Raw genomic sequence first — 14,816 nt, 5'->3', positions numbered from 1 at the left:
ACTATGTTCATACGGATGGAACGGAAGTAACACAACCCGATCTATAAACATCAATTAATTTAAATAATCAATGTTCGATATCGGTGAGAGAATACAAAAAAATAATTTCATAATCATTCACTTTCATTAATCATCCGCCTCTTTAAGCCTAAATAAACTTTAAAAAATCATTTGTAAGCTAGGCTACCAGCTGGCGGACTTAGAGCAAATTCATTTCATCACTGGGTAATTGTGTCCAAAGTCGGTCGTTAGTCCATAGCTGACTGTATAATATTCTATTCCTTACTATCCACTTTCAAAGAAATAGTGAAAAATTACCGTTCAATGTATGTTTTATTAGTTACTAGCATATATTACCCGCTTCGCTGGGTTGAAATGAAAATTTAAATGCACAACTCCGTATCTCATGTGTGTAGTACCCGTGAAATATGCTGAAATATATATACTCCTCCCCAATGCTGCGGGCAATGGCATCGGAAGTGTCACCGTTCATCTCAGCGACCCCAAAAATGTGGATTCAGCACTAATATCGATTATTTTCGATCATTTTTAAACATATCTTCCTCCCCTCCCCCAAGTTGCGGGAATTTAAGCGGGATCGAAAGTATCATTGTTCATCTAAGCGACCCAGAAAATTATAAATTCGACACTGATAGTTACCATTTTAGATCATTTTTATATACCTCTTTCTCCCCCTCCCCTAAGAGGCGGGGCTGGTTTTGGATTTAAACTGGATAGGAAATATCACTGTCCATCTGAATGATCCAGAAAACTATGGATTAGACACTAATATTGGTCATTTTGGATTATTACTATATATAGCTTCCCCTGCCTCTCCTCCATGCTGCGGTACACGGCATCAGAATTGTCACTGTTAATGTCAGCTACTCCTAAAACTATGGATTCTACACTAATATTAGTCATTTTCGATCATTTTTAAACGTTTAACCTCCTCCCTTACGTTGTATCCCCCCCTCCTCAACTATCAGGCTGAACTTGGATTGAAACAGCATCAGAAGAGTCACTGATTCTCTCATCGACCCCGGAAACTATGGATTCAATACTAATATCGGTCATTTTTGATCATTTTTAAATTTCTCTCCCCCTCTCCCTCCCCTACGTTGCATCGTCAAAAAGAATAGCCTAAAGTAATTCCTGCCTCTAAACTCAAGCATGTTGAAAATTTGATTGAGATCGGTCGGGTGCTTCAAGAGTACTGAAGTTAAAAAGGCAGTCATTTTAATTTTTTTTACATATATATCTCCCCTCCCCCTCCCCTCCCCTAGGTTGGCTCGTCAAAGTGAAACGATAGAAAACACCCAAGAGCCCAACCTTCATATATGTTGAATATTTGATCGAGATTGTTTTTGTGGTTCAAAAGTTCTTAGGTTTTAAAAGTTTTTATTTATACGTCCCCCTCCCCTCCCTCTCCCCGAGAATCTAACGTTAAAATGGAAGTACAAAAATGTTTCTAGATCTGAACTTCATGTATCTTAAAATTTGATTGAAATCGGTCGTATAGTTCAAGAGTAATTAAATTACAAAAATAATCACTTTCAGTCTTATATAAATTGATTTTTGTATATCTCCCCCTCCTTATCCTCCCCTAAGTTGCTCCGTCAAACTTAAATCACAAAAACGATCCCAGGCCTGAACCTCATCTATGTTGAAAATTTGATCAAGATCGGTCCAGTGGTTCAGGAGTTAATAAGTTTTATTTATTTTTCTATACCTCCTCCCCCAACCCTCAGTTCTACCATTAAAGTGAATAGCCTAAAACCAGCCCAACCTTGAACCTCATCCATGTTTCAAATTTGATCAAGATCGATCAGGCAGGTTTAGAGTCACAAACAGTGATTTTCAATTTTATATATATAGATTTCTATACAAAACTTCTATATTGATCTTATTAAACACGAGATAAATCAAAAACATGGTTATTTAATATATACTGTATTGTATGTAATCCACGAATAATAGTTTTAATAATTATGAATGTTTCACTTCATTTACAGAAGTGAAAGTAAAACTACTTCCACATTCGATAGGTATACTAATGAAATAAGACAATAACATGGTATTTAAATTATAGGATTAAATATAGAGGTGGAGCATTCATTTTACACAACACACTCTCTGCTCTTGTGAAAATAACTCGATTTCAATTGTATACGCCACCACCACGTATATGTTTCTTTATGGAAGGTGTTTGTCAATCACTCCTTCTTCTCTTCCTTCAAAGTTGTTGGGACCCACTTCTCCGTCACTCACCCATAGTCCTTAAGGGATAAAAACGCTGGGTCAAATGTTGCTAAATGGAGAAATTTGTAACTATTATCAAAATAGATTGCTGGTACTTATTACTGGCATTACTGCTGGTAGAAAGTTAATGAAATTAAGTGTCGACGATACGAGAGAAAAAAAAAAGAGTGCTGCAAGTATAATTATGTCTTTCCGTGTTAAGGAATAGAAGCTTCTTGTCAGATGCGCCATGTTACTGGATGTAGTTGTTACGCTCTAGCAATTATAAACGTAAATCCTCATTTTCTGTTTTTACATAAATATTTGAGAGATGTATCATTATTGTTTTGCGCTGAAGAGCAAAGCTTTATTCTTAGTCAAACACTACTCTAACACTTACTTTTTTTTTACATTAAGTAATAGATGGTTGCACAACCATGCAAGTTATAGAGCAACAGCAACGTCTAATATATACAGAATATTTGAGGCAATTGATTTAATTGTTAAATGATAAACTTTAATATTTCTTAGCAATGGAAAGTGTAGTATTGTGTTATGAATAAGATTCTTTACATTTGGATTACATATTTTTTTACATCATCAAATTTTGCGTATTAGCCTTCAGTACGTTTTATGTTTTGTCATTATTTTAGCGAACACTATGGATGATCTTGAACGTTTGTATATATTTGCAGGAATCCTATTAGCTATTACAATCATAAATTTCCTGTTTAATAAATCTTCACGAATAAATTCCCGCACCCAAATGACTCACACATGTGAAAGGTGTTCGGTGTGTTGGGAGGAAGATCAAACCCTTCAATTAAGGACAAGTTGTGGACACGCCTTTTGTGGTAAATGTATAATGAGCTGTTACGAACAAAGTACGCCACTGAATCCTTTACGATGCCCTGTCTGTCGAGAGGAGATATATGTCCTGTATCCTTGTTTTACGGAAGAAGAACATAATGCGTTGCCTACAGATCCCGTTGGAAAATCACGGGAAAGACTCTACCAGAAGATGGGTGAATACAATATTAGGTTTTCAGGCACATCAAAGCCAGTGTGGTTTATCATACGAGAGATTCCAATGCACCTGTATCATTTCTGGGAAGAATTCACGTCTTTGGAAGGACTGTGCCGAGCTAGAATGGCGCTCGTATTACTAAGTGTCTTTCTAAGATTAATCTTCTCACGACCAACAATTCTAGAACCATTATTTTTATGCTTAATTGCAATCGACGCTGTGCTTTTGTATCTCATTGTCAATGATTTTTATAGACATGTATTTACAAACTATGCCGGTGATTTTAGGCAGTTTTTAAGGGATATCTATGAGGCAATGGCTGATAGCAGTTTAGCTGATATATTTCTTCATTCCATTGACGGTGCGATAGTTCTTTCTGGAGTTATCTTACTTATTTTAGTTAAAACACCTTTCTTTTATCCGTTGCTAGTTAAAATGTTTGGAGTTTCAACTGTGCATGTTATTTTGGAAGTGATGAAGATAATTTATCCTATCGCTTGCGTCAGACTCCAGTATCGTATTCTATTCTCAGATTACCCATAACAAGTTTTATTAGTTTAAATTCAGAAAAAGTGAAGATAATATTTGTAGAAATAAATGAAAAAAATATGTTTTCTGATGTATTACTTAGATTTCCTATTTATACGTCAATTATGTGATTATTAGGATGCGCATTTTTTTTCTTTTAGAGCAAGAACAGGTTTTCATAAAGTACACATTGTACCAAATATTGGCTCCGGATGGGAATAGAGATAATTCTCTAACACTTTGCCCCCTTTATGAGTTTTGTTTAGCTCTTTTTTTTCCTTAATCTGTCCATAAACCAGCTTTCCTTTTCTTTTCACTGCTACATTCTAAAATCTTGAAGAAAAAATCCGACAACCTCTACTGTCAATTGTCTTTAAACAACCACAACCAGTTTTTAGAAGACGAAATTCACAAAAAGGTAATACTGATTTGTGTCTCTCACCCAACCTTCAAGTAATTTTTCAAAAAATTCACATGAAAGTCAGTATTGATGAGAGTGCTTTAAGGAAACATAGTTTTGATCCACAAAATGGGAGAAAGAATTATGCGGAAATTGTCGGACTCTGACGTGCGAGTTATGCTAGATAAAACTTACACAACACTGAACAGATATGCTCTGAACGTTTAGATGTTCTTCCTTGCAGGTGAGAAAATATAGCCCAGGTTGTGCAAGTAAAGTTGGTTCGTAAAAATATCTTGATGATTACGGACCAGGCGCCCTGTATATGGTTTCTGCAGTTAAGGAACTAAAACCTATGTTCCTATAATTAAAGCATTTAATATGTTTGCCACATTTCCATTATAGAGTTTTAGAGCATATTAGTAATAAATATAATATTACGATTCAGTTCACCTCTACCAGAAAGAAAATTCTTTTGAATTACATTGTTGCCCACAAAGAAATCACAACCCTGATCCTTTCAAATATCCTATTCATTACTCGCTAAGGTTTGTGGATTCGATTGGATGTGTTGCCTTCTTGTTTCAGAATTTTGAAAAGACCAAGCAGTTCGTGTTTTCTCTGATGATTATGTGAACCAAAAAGTACTTGAGGTCATTCTTCAGAGAAATTCGGATATTCTTGAGCATGCCACTCTATGAAATTTATCCCACTGTTCCCTGTGGATGAGTCTATATGAGGAAGTCTAGAATTTACAAAGACGTTTCCTCTCAAAATAGAAACATGCTACGTTTAACAATTTACGTCATCTATGTTGTTGAGTGCAAGAGCTTTATTTTTACTGTCCTTTCTGTGGTGACGGCTAATACAGGCGTATAATTATTATTCTCTCTTTAGATATGAAATCATTTTAGGGAATGAGACTCAAAATAACCTGGAAGTCTGAAAGTAAAAACTATATCATACAAGAAGATAGAGAGAGAGCACGAAAGAGAGAAAGAAGGAAAGAAAGATTACAAAAATGTAAGTAGTTTCTATTAACTTTTCAATCCGAAAAAAAGGTAATCGTCAAAGTAGTTGAGGGAAATAGCACCCTTCATGCCCTTTCTGTCTTATTTCTGTCATTTTCCCCCAAAACTACAACCAAATATCCAAACCTAGGTAATTCTAATGACGAACGAAGGTATTGTGAAATTCGATCATCAGCCACAGAATTTACACGATGATTCTCTTTTGAGCAATTCGACGGATTCGTCCCAAGCCCAATCCTGCCCGAACGTACCTAGATCCAGCTCAGCCGTGCTAGGATTTTTTATTTTTATTTTTTTTTTTTTTTTTTTTGTTAATTTTGGCCCAAATCCAGCCCGGCTCGGCACGATAACCAAGCCGCCGATAAGCAACACCATCTGTACATATTGCATTATTTGTAACAACTTTCACTCCATCTGCTCACAGACTTCAATATTTTTTTAATATCGTTTAAGTCAATAATTAATAAAGAACTGCTTAATTGACCCGAGCCCCACCCAACCTGAAGAGGAAGCAATGCCTGTCCGCCCTCATCCGGTCCGTCCTGATCACAACCCTAACCTACAGGTTCATTAATTTACGCATTACGACTATCTATGTTTCCACTGAGCTTCCCTAGTCGACAAGACTACATTTATACTACGTATCCGGCCATCCGTATAGCATGTCCAGCATGTAGCGTATCAGAAGAATAATTCTCACATGATTTTAAATGCAAGTATTCATACCCAGAGTAACGAAACAAAGCAGCGGGTTGATAAACATGAGGACATTCTTCTCCAGATTATTTTCACTGACACTCCATAGGTCTATATTTGAACACGTCAAATGTGAATCAGCCTTAACCCCTTCTGCACACAACATCGAACGTAATTTGTTACGTATAGTAGGACAGAAACCTAATTACCAACTCGGTGTCACCCATGACCTAAAAGTTCACACATTGAAGAATCATACAAGTAAAATTGCAATAATCGACTGGCAAATGTGCTCCCATATAGGACACAATCATGACTATCACCAGAACTTTGAGATTAAAATCAAAATGATTGATATTAAAATAACAGTAAATTATCATTCTATTAAAGTTCATTCTTATATTCAGTCATTCTTAATTGCTGTTTGACGTCGATATCTTGACAAATTTGAAACTTCCTCATATTAATTTTTCTGCAAAATCCTGTCATTATTTTTATAAATACAGTACTTTGCAAATTTTTAGCTCTTCAAAACGCTTTTTCATTATTCTTTAACTTAAAGTATAGTTCAGAGATCATTAGACATTAAGGTGAGATATTTAAACTCAAAAACTGATACTTGCCTAGCGTTAATTTAAAGTGTACTTTCTTCACAGTAACCAAAGGATTCCTAGCTATGGTACTAGCTACTCGTGTAACAGTGCCGATCTGATTAAGTTTGAGGTTATGTTTGAATTTGAATTTCAAAGTTTTGCATCTTTATAAAACACTGAGGTTATGAAGGATGGGAACTACTATTAACGTAGACTCCGAATTACGACTGAGAGTTAAATCCAATGCAGCTGATGGGTGCACAAAACATCAACCAAAGTTAGCTTTCGTAGTGTAGAATTGGATTACAAGGCACGCCTTTAGTCCCGGCTGTACACAAGAAAATTGAAAAACAATGATAACGTAGTTCTTAATTTAACTTCCCACGTTTATGTGTTTTAGGCTAACTTGGACGGATGATTAATATGAAAGATTTAGTGGAATGAGAATGCGTGAGAAAAAGAAAAATCCACAGGTACGATGTTGACCACCACAAACTCACATGGACAGAGATCGAACCAAAGACCCATCACAACAGGTGTGAGCACTTTGTCACTGAACCACTTTGCCACCACAAGAATATTAGAATCGCAGATATAAAAGCTGCGTAGGGGGCGAGAGACCCAAGAATGCTTACTATGCCACTGCCACTATGGTAAGTTCAACGATTTCGGTGAAGCCGCTTTGTATCAGGGATGATTATTTTTTACTTAACATTGTTCTGATTTTGATTCCTTAAAAAAAAACTGTGACGATAATATACAGGGTGTTTCAAAACAACACCTACAACGTTTGAGAGGTGATTCCTGACACCAAGATAAGACGAAAAGTATAGACCAACCTGGGTGCACAAGTGCTTCCTTTCGGAGTTATAGGCTGCCGAAAACATGAAAAAAAACGAACTTTAAAGGTCCAGAGCTCTAATATTATGGAACCTATCGTAGTCGGGTCAAGACTTCACTTAGGAACTAGTCCGTGCCCTATCCAAATATCCATGTTTCAAAATCCTGCAATAGTTCTGCATCGATTTACATAGAGGTACTTGGTGAGTACTTCAAATTGTATGCCCGTAGTCAAACTGCCTCTACAAAAATTGTTACATGAGTGCCTTAGGATCCTGAAACATGTATATTTGGATAGCGCACATATTAATTGATAAAGTGAAGTCTTGACCCGACTACGGTAGGTCTCATAGTTTTGGAGCTATGGACCTTTAAAGTTCATTTTTTCATGTTTTCGGCAGCCTATAATTCCGAAAGAAAGCATTTGTGCACCCAGGTTGGTCTATACTTTTCGTCTTTTCTTGGCGTTAGGAATCACCTCCCAAACGTTGTCGGTGTTGTTTTGAAACACTCTGTGTAAGAAGAGAAACTTTAAAGTTCGTACTTGGAACCGGAGGGAACAGAGTTTATCTACTTAAAAGAGAAGTCATGTCGAACCAATGTGCTCCAGGTCATTGGCATTCAAAGCAAACAACCTCACAGCAATAATAATAAAAAAAAAAGTGTTATTCAATAAACCGCTTTCATTTTGAAATTTATTACAGCGATGACGACATAAAGGAAAAGCGACAGAGAAAGGATAAATAGACAGCCTTATAAGTGACAGATACTACACATATTGTATGTTCTCTTTTATTTTTTACCACACTACTGCTCCCACGATATTTTTGTTTGTACTGTCTGACACTGGAAAGTGAATCACGCTGGACAGCGAATCCTGTTACCAACAAAGTTAGGAATAATACGTGATAGATGGTGCAAGAAGGTACCAGACGTTGGTGCTCGAAATTTCTTTTCTGATGAACAAAGAAAAAAGAAGTATGAAGAAAATAGAACCTTAGAAGAAATAAGAAAAAGTAAAGTTATTAAGGTACGTTTTCCCCCCACAAATACTCATTCATCTTTTTCACCCCTCGGGAAATTTCCGATTTCTAGCGAGGATTTTTTAGTTTGTTTTTTTTTCTTATTAGCATATTTTAAATTAAAATTTATTTCCTCATTGATTCATATATTGATTCATATTCTACTTCTTTTTTACTTTGCTTCAGAAATGTGAGTCCATGTAAGTTGCGCTTAACAACATAAGGATGCCAAGATTATGACATATCGGAAGAGTAATGATGTACGCAAAGGGTGTTTTCCGGCCTCATCCTCCCCCCTACACTTTCAGCAAGATATAAAAAAATAAACATTTATCAAATTAAGATAGTACTAAAAAATGACGATGTCACACTGAGAAAAATTGTGTGGCGTACGTAAAACGTATGTTACATGTGTAAATCTTGTAGTATTTGGGCTTAACGTGCAGCAAACGTATAACTGAAAACGCGTGTTTTATAATACTTTCCGTATGTGTGTTCCATCTATACGTACTTTCCATATGAAACAATATAGGCGGTCAGGATTTCGCATACAAATGGACGTATATAACATATAGCTGACGAATGTAGCATACGTATGTGTATGTAATATACGGAAGACTGAAAGATGTCAGACATCCTGCAACAGCATGACGTAACATCTAAGGGCTGTATGAATATAGCATATGGATAACGTATGCTTCTTACTGATTTCTGTAGTAAGCAAGAGGATTTCATATATTTGTACAATATACCGCTGTCCGGATAAGGGATTTTTCTTAGTGCATGAAATAATATCAGCTTGGGTGCTTGCAACCCTCTTCAAGAAATTCTGTGTACACCACGATGTTGGGAAAGGTAAAGTTTTTTGAAATGAAATATTTAACTTAGCGTCTCACAGTTATGCTCTTTAGACGAGAAGATACGGATAATTAATGAAAGTGTAAAAAATTATGAAAGAATTGATGGAAAGTGAATGTGAGAGAGAACGGAAGAACTTCCAGAAAACTCGCTGACATGATAATATTCACCACAGAAAACTCACTGACATTAATATATTCACCACAGAAAACTCACTGATATTATTTTCACCACACAAAACTCACTGACATTATTATATTCACCACAGAAAACTCACTGACATTAATATATTCACCACAGAAAAGTCACTGACATTATTAAATTCACCACAAAAAACTCACTGACATGATCATATTTACCACAGAAATTGTTTTTTTTTTTTTGTTGTTTTTTTCTCGTTTATAGTTTGTAATCTGGTAATAAATCAGTACTCGCAAACTACGGCGCCTACTTTTCAAAATTTATGTGGGTGCACATCAATGGCGGTGGTGTTATATGTTTTCAGGGGAGTCTCCATGTTTTTTGTTGTTTTTTTTTTTTTTTTTTTGATTAAGTTCCTTTTAGTTAAAAATCTTTTATGAACACTGTCATAAAGGGCTGTGCTCGATTCTATTCACAATAAAGTTCCACTTTTCTTCTTCTTCTTCTCCTTATTGTGGGGACTGCCTTTGACTATACCGGAGACAAGCAAGGAAGGGGGGAGTGTGTTGCTTGGCTGCCTTTTCACACATTTGAAACAACTATGTTTTAGAGATTAGAAATGTTAACCTTCATCTCAATGTTTTAATTGCTTATTATTTTTGATAAATATATTATTTTGTTCCTATCAAACTAAAAAATATCGTCGGTGCGGTGCACCCACAAGATTATTTGTGTGGGTGCTGGAGTCCCGACGCACCCACGTAGTCGGCGCGCATGCTCACAAATACTTTTTGATTCCCCCGCCCCTCGTTTTAGTTATCTCGGTGGCGTTCTTTAATGAGTAAACCCGTTAACATACATTTTATGTTTGTAGTTTGCCTTCACTACTATCCAGATACTGGAACCTTGTCACCTATTCTATTTTCTTCCGAGACCCGGATTCGATTCCCAGCGGGAGCTCATGTGGTTCGGATTCCACGTTAATCAGTAAGTCCCCGTCTCATGTAGCCTCGCTGCTGAACGGAACGTTAAACTCAAAATCAACTCAACTATTTTCTCCATTCCCATTTCTATTTGGTCAACTCAAAAAATGGAAAGTTTGAGTTATCATCGCTCAAAAGAGAATACTAACTCTACCTGGTGGTATTTTCTCATAAACGTAACTGAACAAATTAATCCCTAGAAATATCAGTGTTCCAGGGAGCGATTTTGGTACATTAATAAACTTTAAAAGTCATGTAACAATCTTCCACCGGATGTGCGACATAATGCTAAAGAAGATATCAATTATTATTAAGGCGATGATAGTACTAGATATTCTTAAACTGCACCGTAATTCCAAATATACCGCCCTTAGCTTTCCTCTCTACAATCGTACTTAGCATTCAATCAATGTACTAGTCTCTGTCAGTTGCAAGCCTCTCTCTCCTCTACTGTTTACCATTTTACTCGTTCTGAGATCTCTCGTCAGTACACGATTAGCATGCGCACTTTCGAAGCGGGACACCCAGATTCAATTTCATTGCTTCTTTCGAGCTCACGTATGCACAGAACCATTATTCGAAACACATAAGCGTAACTAGAGGGGGCAGACCTCCCCACAATGCTGTGGGGGAAAACTCGTTGGATCACAAGCTAAAACTGTAATTGATCTTTCAATTATCATAAGCAAGCGACCATAATCCTCCTTAGCAAAATAATCTAGTTGAAACACCTCAGTTAATACTATTGGTGCTGTGACGTTGACATTAGAGAAAATTGTCTTTTTTGAAAAAGCAGTTAGTGGCTTCAACGCCAAGAAAAATCCTTGAACCTAAAATAAAAGTCCTTGAACTTTGCTTTATAAAACAGCGTTTTTTTTTCATTTTCTTTTCTGAATGATGAGGTAAAAATTAGAAGTGTTTTTATTCCTCTATTCTTGACAGATTTCAATTTCCATCAAAAGATATAGCCTAGTTCTAAATACTCGAGGAAAATATACGTACATCAAGTTTAATCAAAATCGACTTTTTTTCTTTTCTTTTCTTCTGGAATTCATTTTAGAACAGATAAACACAAGTGCATTTGCACCTTTCACATACGTCTAACGAAAGAAACTCGCTTCATTGGTTACAATTTTTCTTTCTTTACAGACCTTGCGCTGTGTTTTCAATAGTACAATCTAGGTGTTTGGGCTTTAAGGATAACTAGCAACAGTGTTCTTTGTTTAAGGGAGAAGGTGCAAGAATTTCCGATATAAGTACATTTTAGTGTTTTCCTTTACTATATTTTTAAATTATTAATTAAAATGTATGCATATCTCAAACTTAGGGAGGAAATTGTCTTCTCCCTGAAGCCTTGACTCCACTGTGGTGCACGTGCACCCCCCCCCCTTCGTTGTTAATATACACTATTTAAAATGATAACCTATCAGTGAAAAATAGCAACATTTTCCGAAACTTTTTTCCATCTTGTTTCCGTTTGGGACAGAGCTTTGCAAAAGCAATAGTTGAAGTCGATTTTCTAAAGGTTGAAGAAAAGGAATCACCAATCAAAACAATGAAACATTTCTCAAGTAAGGAAGAAAACGGAAGCCAGAAGGAGAGATCATTTTTCCTGCATAACACTTGCGCCCCTTTAAAATACTCTCCCCTCCGTTCTATGCATTAACGTTGTCAGGGGTAAAGAATATTGTCACATTCAATTTGAAGAGTTTCAGTGTGATCGGTTATTTAGGGAGTTATTGGTGTACCCCTCAGATAATCCTGGATCCGGCCCTGGTCGAGTTGACTCCAAACTCCGTTTATGACCTCGGTGGATCAGTGGTGGAGTGTTCACCTCTAATGCATGGGGTCCGTGGTTCGATTCCAATTCGCGCCAAGCAAACTTTGTGGTGGACAAACACCGTGTGTGCGGGTTTCCTCGGGGTTCTCCCACTTTCTTTATTCCACTCTTTCATTCATTTCTCATCAACATCATCTCCTTTGGCCTAACCGCCACAAACGTGGGACGTAAAACTCAAAGATTTCATTTTAAAGATTTCTAAACTTCGTTTCTAAATATACAACAAATAAAACCTAGCTTGTTTTTTTTTCTTTTGTAAAATCTGCAATCTAATTCTTCAGCAGAATAAACATTAATTCTTTTATAGTCCCCGGAATGTTGTAGTTTCGGCATTTATAATGCAATCACGATGACTCTTGCACAATACCGTCCTTAGGTTGCCTAATTATGAATTTGACAAGTGTTGATAGGTCATAACAGGCGGTGTATGAATAGTGTAGCTGAACGTAGGAGTGTCTAGAGGTCAGTTGGCGCAATTTCACAGATCAAACAACGCGCTAACATCAAGTTCATGTGCACATTGGGAAAAATCTGTTTCAGAGACTTTGATAGTCTTAAAACCAGTTTAGCACCATCGAATGTTTGGTTCTTGTTAAAGCTTAAAAAATGGGCCTTTTCCGTTTCGCCAACGTAGAAGACATCAAAAGCAACGCGATGGCTGAACTTCGGAAGATACTAAACGGGAACTTTCGACGGTCTTTCCAGCAACTGCAAGAGCGGTGGTCCAAGTGTATTTGTTTCGAAGGTGCCTACTTTTAAGGCGATTAAACACATGTGTACTTATATTGTTGTAATAAAGAGCTACGACTAAATTCCGTAAAGTTTTTGACTGCTCCTCGTGGAAAGCAGTACAGAATTTTTTATTTTATATTTTACCACGAGGCAAATCGGAAGCAGGAGTTTTTTTAAGTGATGGTTGTGCCATCTTATTGTAAAAATGTTTACTGTTTCTTCCCATTCTGTTGCAAAAACGAAAAATAGTTTGTCCTTGATCTCTCTCAAAAAAAATAGCAAAATGTATATAAATATGTCATTCTGGAAAACAAAGCAAAAACAATTCTTTAAGAAAAAACATTAGGAAGGAACTGACCTGCTGGCAGTGGATGCAACGCTTGTGTTGGAGCGAGACCTTCTTGTAATAAATGAATCACCGCAGTTAACAACCCCCTTGTTTGTAATGCTAAAACTACGAAGCCGGTAGATGTCGTCTCCAGATCGGGGATTGTACGGCTTTTCAGGCAAACTGCACACTCGGGGTCTGATATGGTCTGGCACTGAAAGAAACACAAATAATTCTAATAACCATCTTGTAATTTAAATATTTGATATTTGCCAAGGTGAAAAAGGCTAAATTCAATCCACAAGAGTTGTAAAAATATTTTAACACTTAACATATTTACCAACTGAAGAAGTGACAGAATATGATTTTAAGAAAAGTTACGGGCCACTACACTAAAATTTCTCGCTCTCATTTCTTAAATTAATTAATGTCACTCTGTATAGTCTTTAGATACTTATTAATGAAATATCAACAAAATTATGATTTGACAATGAATGTTATAGAAGATATAAATATGAAATATGAACAAAGTCGCCTTTCAAATCTTTATGGTATGCTTCCATTTCCTTCCAATCTTTCCACCGCACCAATTCTTCCATCATCATTCTCATACATTTGTCATTCCTTCACTTTGGTCTAGTCTTCATCCTTGGTATAGTGCAGGGTTTTTCAACCCGACACACAATCAAGGCAACTTAACAATTCCAATGATACTCGCAAGCCACTAAGCTATTCTATGGTATTCTGAGTTAACCACGAGACGAGACTAGACAAAGTTTTCGTGACAGAACTATTTCAACAGAGATAGATACACTTCTTGAATTAAAGGTCACTTTCACAATACCGGTACCTTTTTAGTCGAGAGAGCTTCGACTTTTGTCTCATAGGCTACAACAACGGCATTGACAACTGTAAGATGCTATAATCCATTTTCACTTAATCAGGTTTTTATTTTTTTATTTTGATTTTTTTAAAGACGAGCTCGGGTCATATCAAAGAGCTGACCGGGCCACCCCTGGCTCTCGGGCTATACGTTAAAAAGCCCTGGTCTAGTGATTAGTGCACAGAGTTCAGGATGCGATTCTGGGTGCAGGAACATCGAAATCTCTAAAAGAGGTTCAATTTCCACTTTAAACTGTAGGTATTGTTCTATGTAGCCAGTTGATAAAGAAAGTGAATACATATTAATTAATCTATCAATCTATCAACTCCACCTTAGCAAATATACCATAATCGTGTGGTGTTGAATTAAAGATATTATAGTTTTATTTTATTCGTTTAAGTGAAGTGAATATGAAGTAAGGCTACACACAATATCTAAGAGATTATTGTCAGAAATAATTGACTGTGTAATGTACTTGCCTCCTATTAAAGCATTCTTTTAGTAAATAGGACTCCAAGAAAACAATTGATTAACGGGCGATCTAACTATTCTCCAAGCATTTACAAGAGAAAGGTTCTAAGTAGGCCTATATGGCCTATATTTCATTTTGTTGTAATATAACGAATATGAGTTGTGTCACTCAAAACGTTTCGATCGTAATGATCAAAGTATG

The 14,816-nt window shown here is 36.3% G+C and overlaps 1 protein-coding gene across 1 annotated transcript in view; it reads right to left on the bottom strand.

Moving 5' to 3' along the window:
• Rgk2 (Rad, Gem/Kir family member 2) overlaps positions 1-14,816 on the bottom strand; it is a 651,964-nt gene that overhangs the window by 383,748 nt on the left and 253,400 nt on the right. The window contains exon 2 of the mRNA XM_081744253.1: positions 13,291-13,474. Coding sequence (XP_081600379.1) covers positions 13,291-13,474 — 184 coding nt within the window. The remainder of the gene's footprint in view (positions 1-13,290; positions 13,475-14,816) is intronic.

The sequence above is a fragment of the Thermobia domestica genome, chromosome 2, assembly GCF_964235325.1.
Source record: "Thermobia domestica chromosome 2, izTheDome1.hap1.1, whole genome shotgun sequence".
NCBI classification, from domain to species: Eukaryota; Metazoa; Arthropoda; class Insecta; order Zygentoma; family Lepismatidae; genus Thermobia; species Thermobia domestica.
The sequence above is the reverse complement of the archived record's forward strand: the minus strand, read 5'-3'. Positions and strand labels throughout refer to the sequence as shown.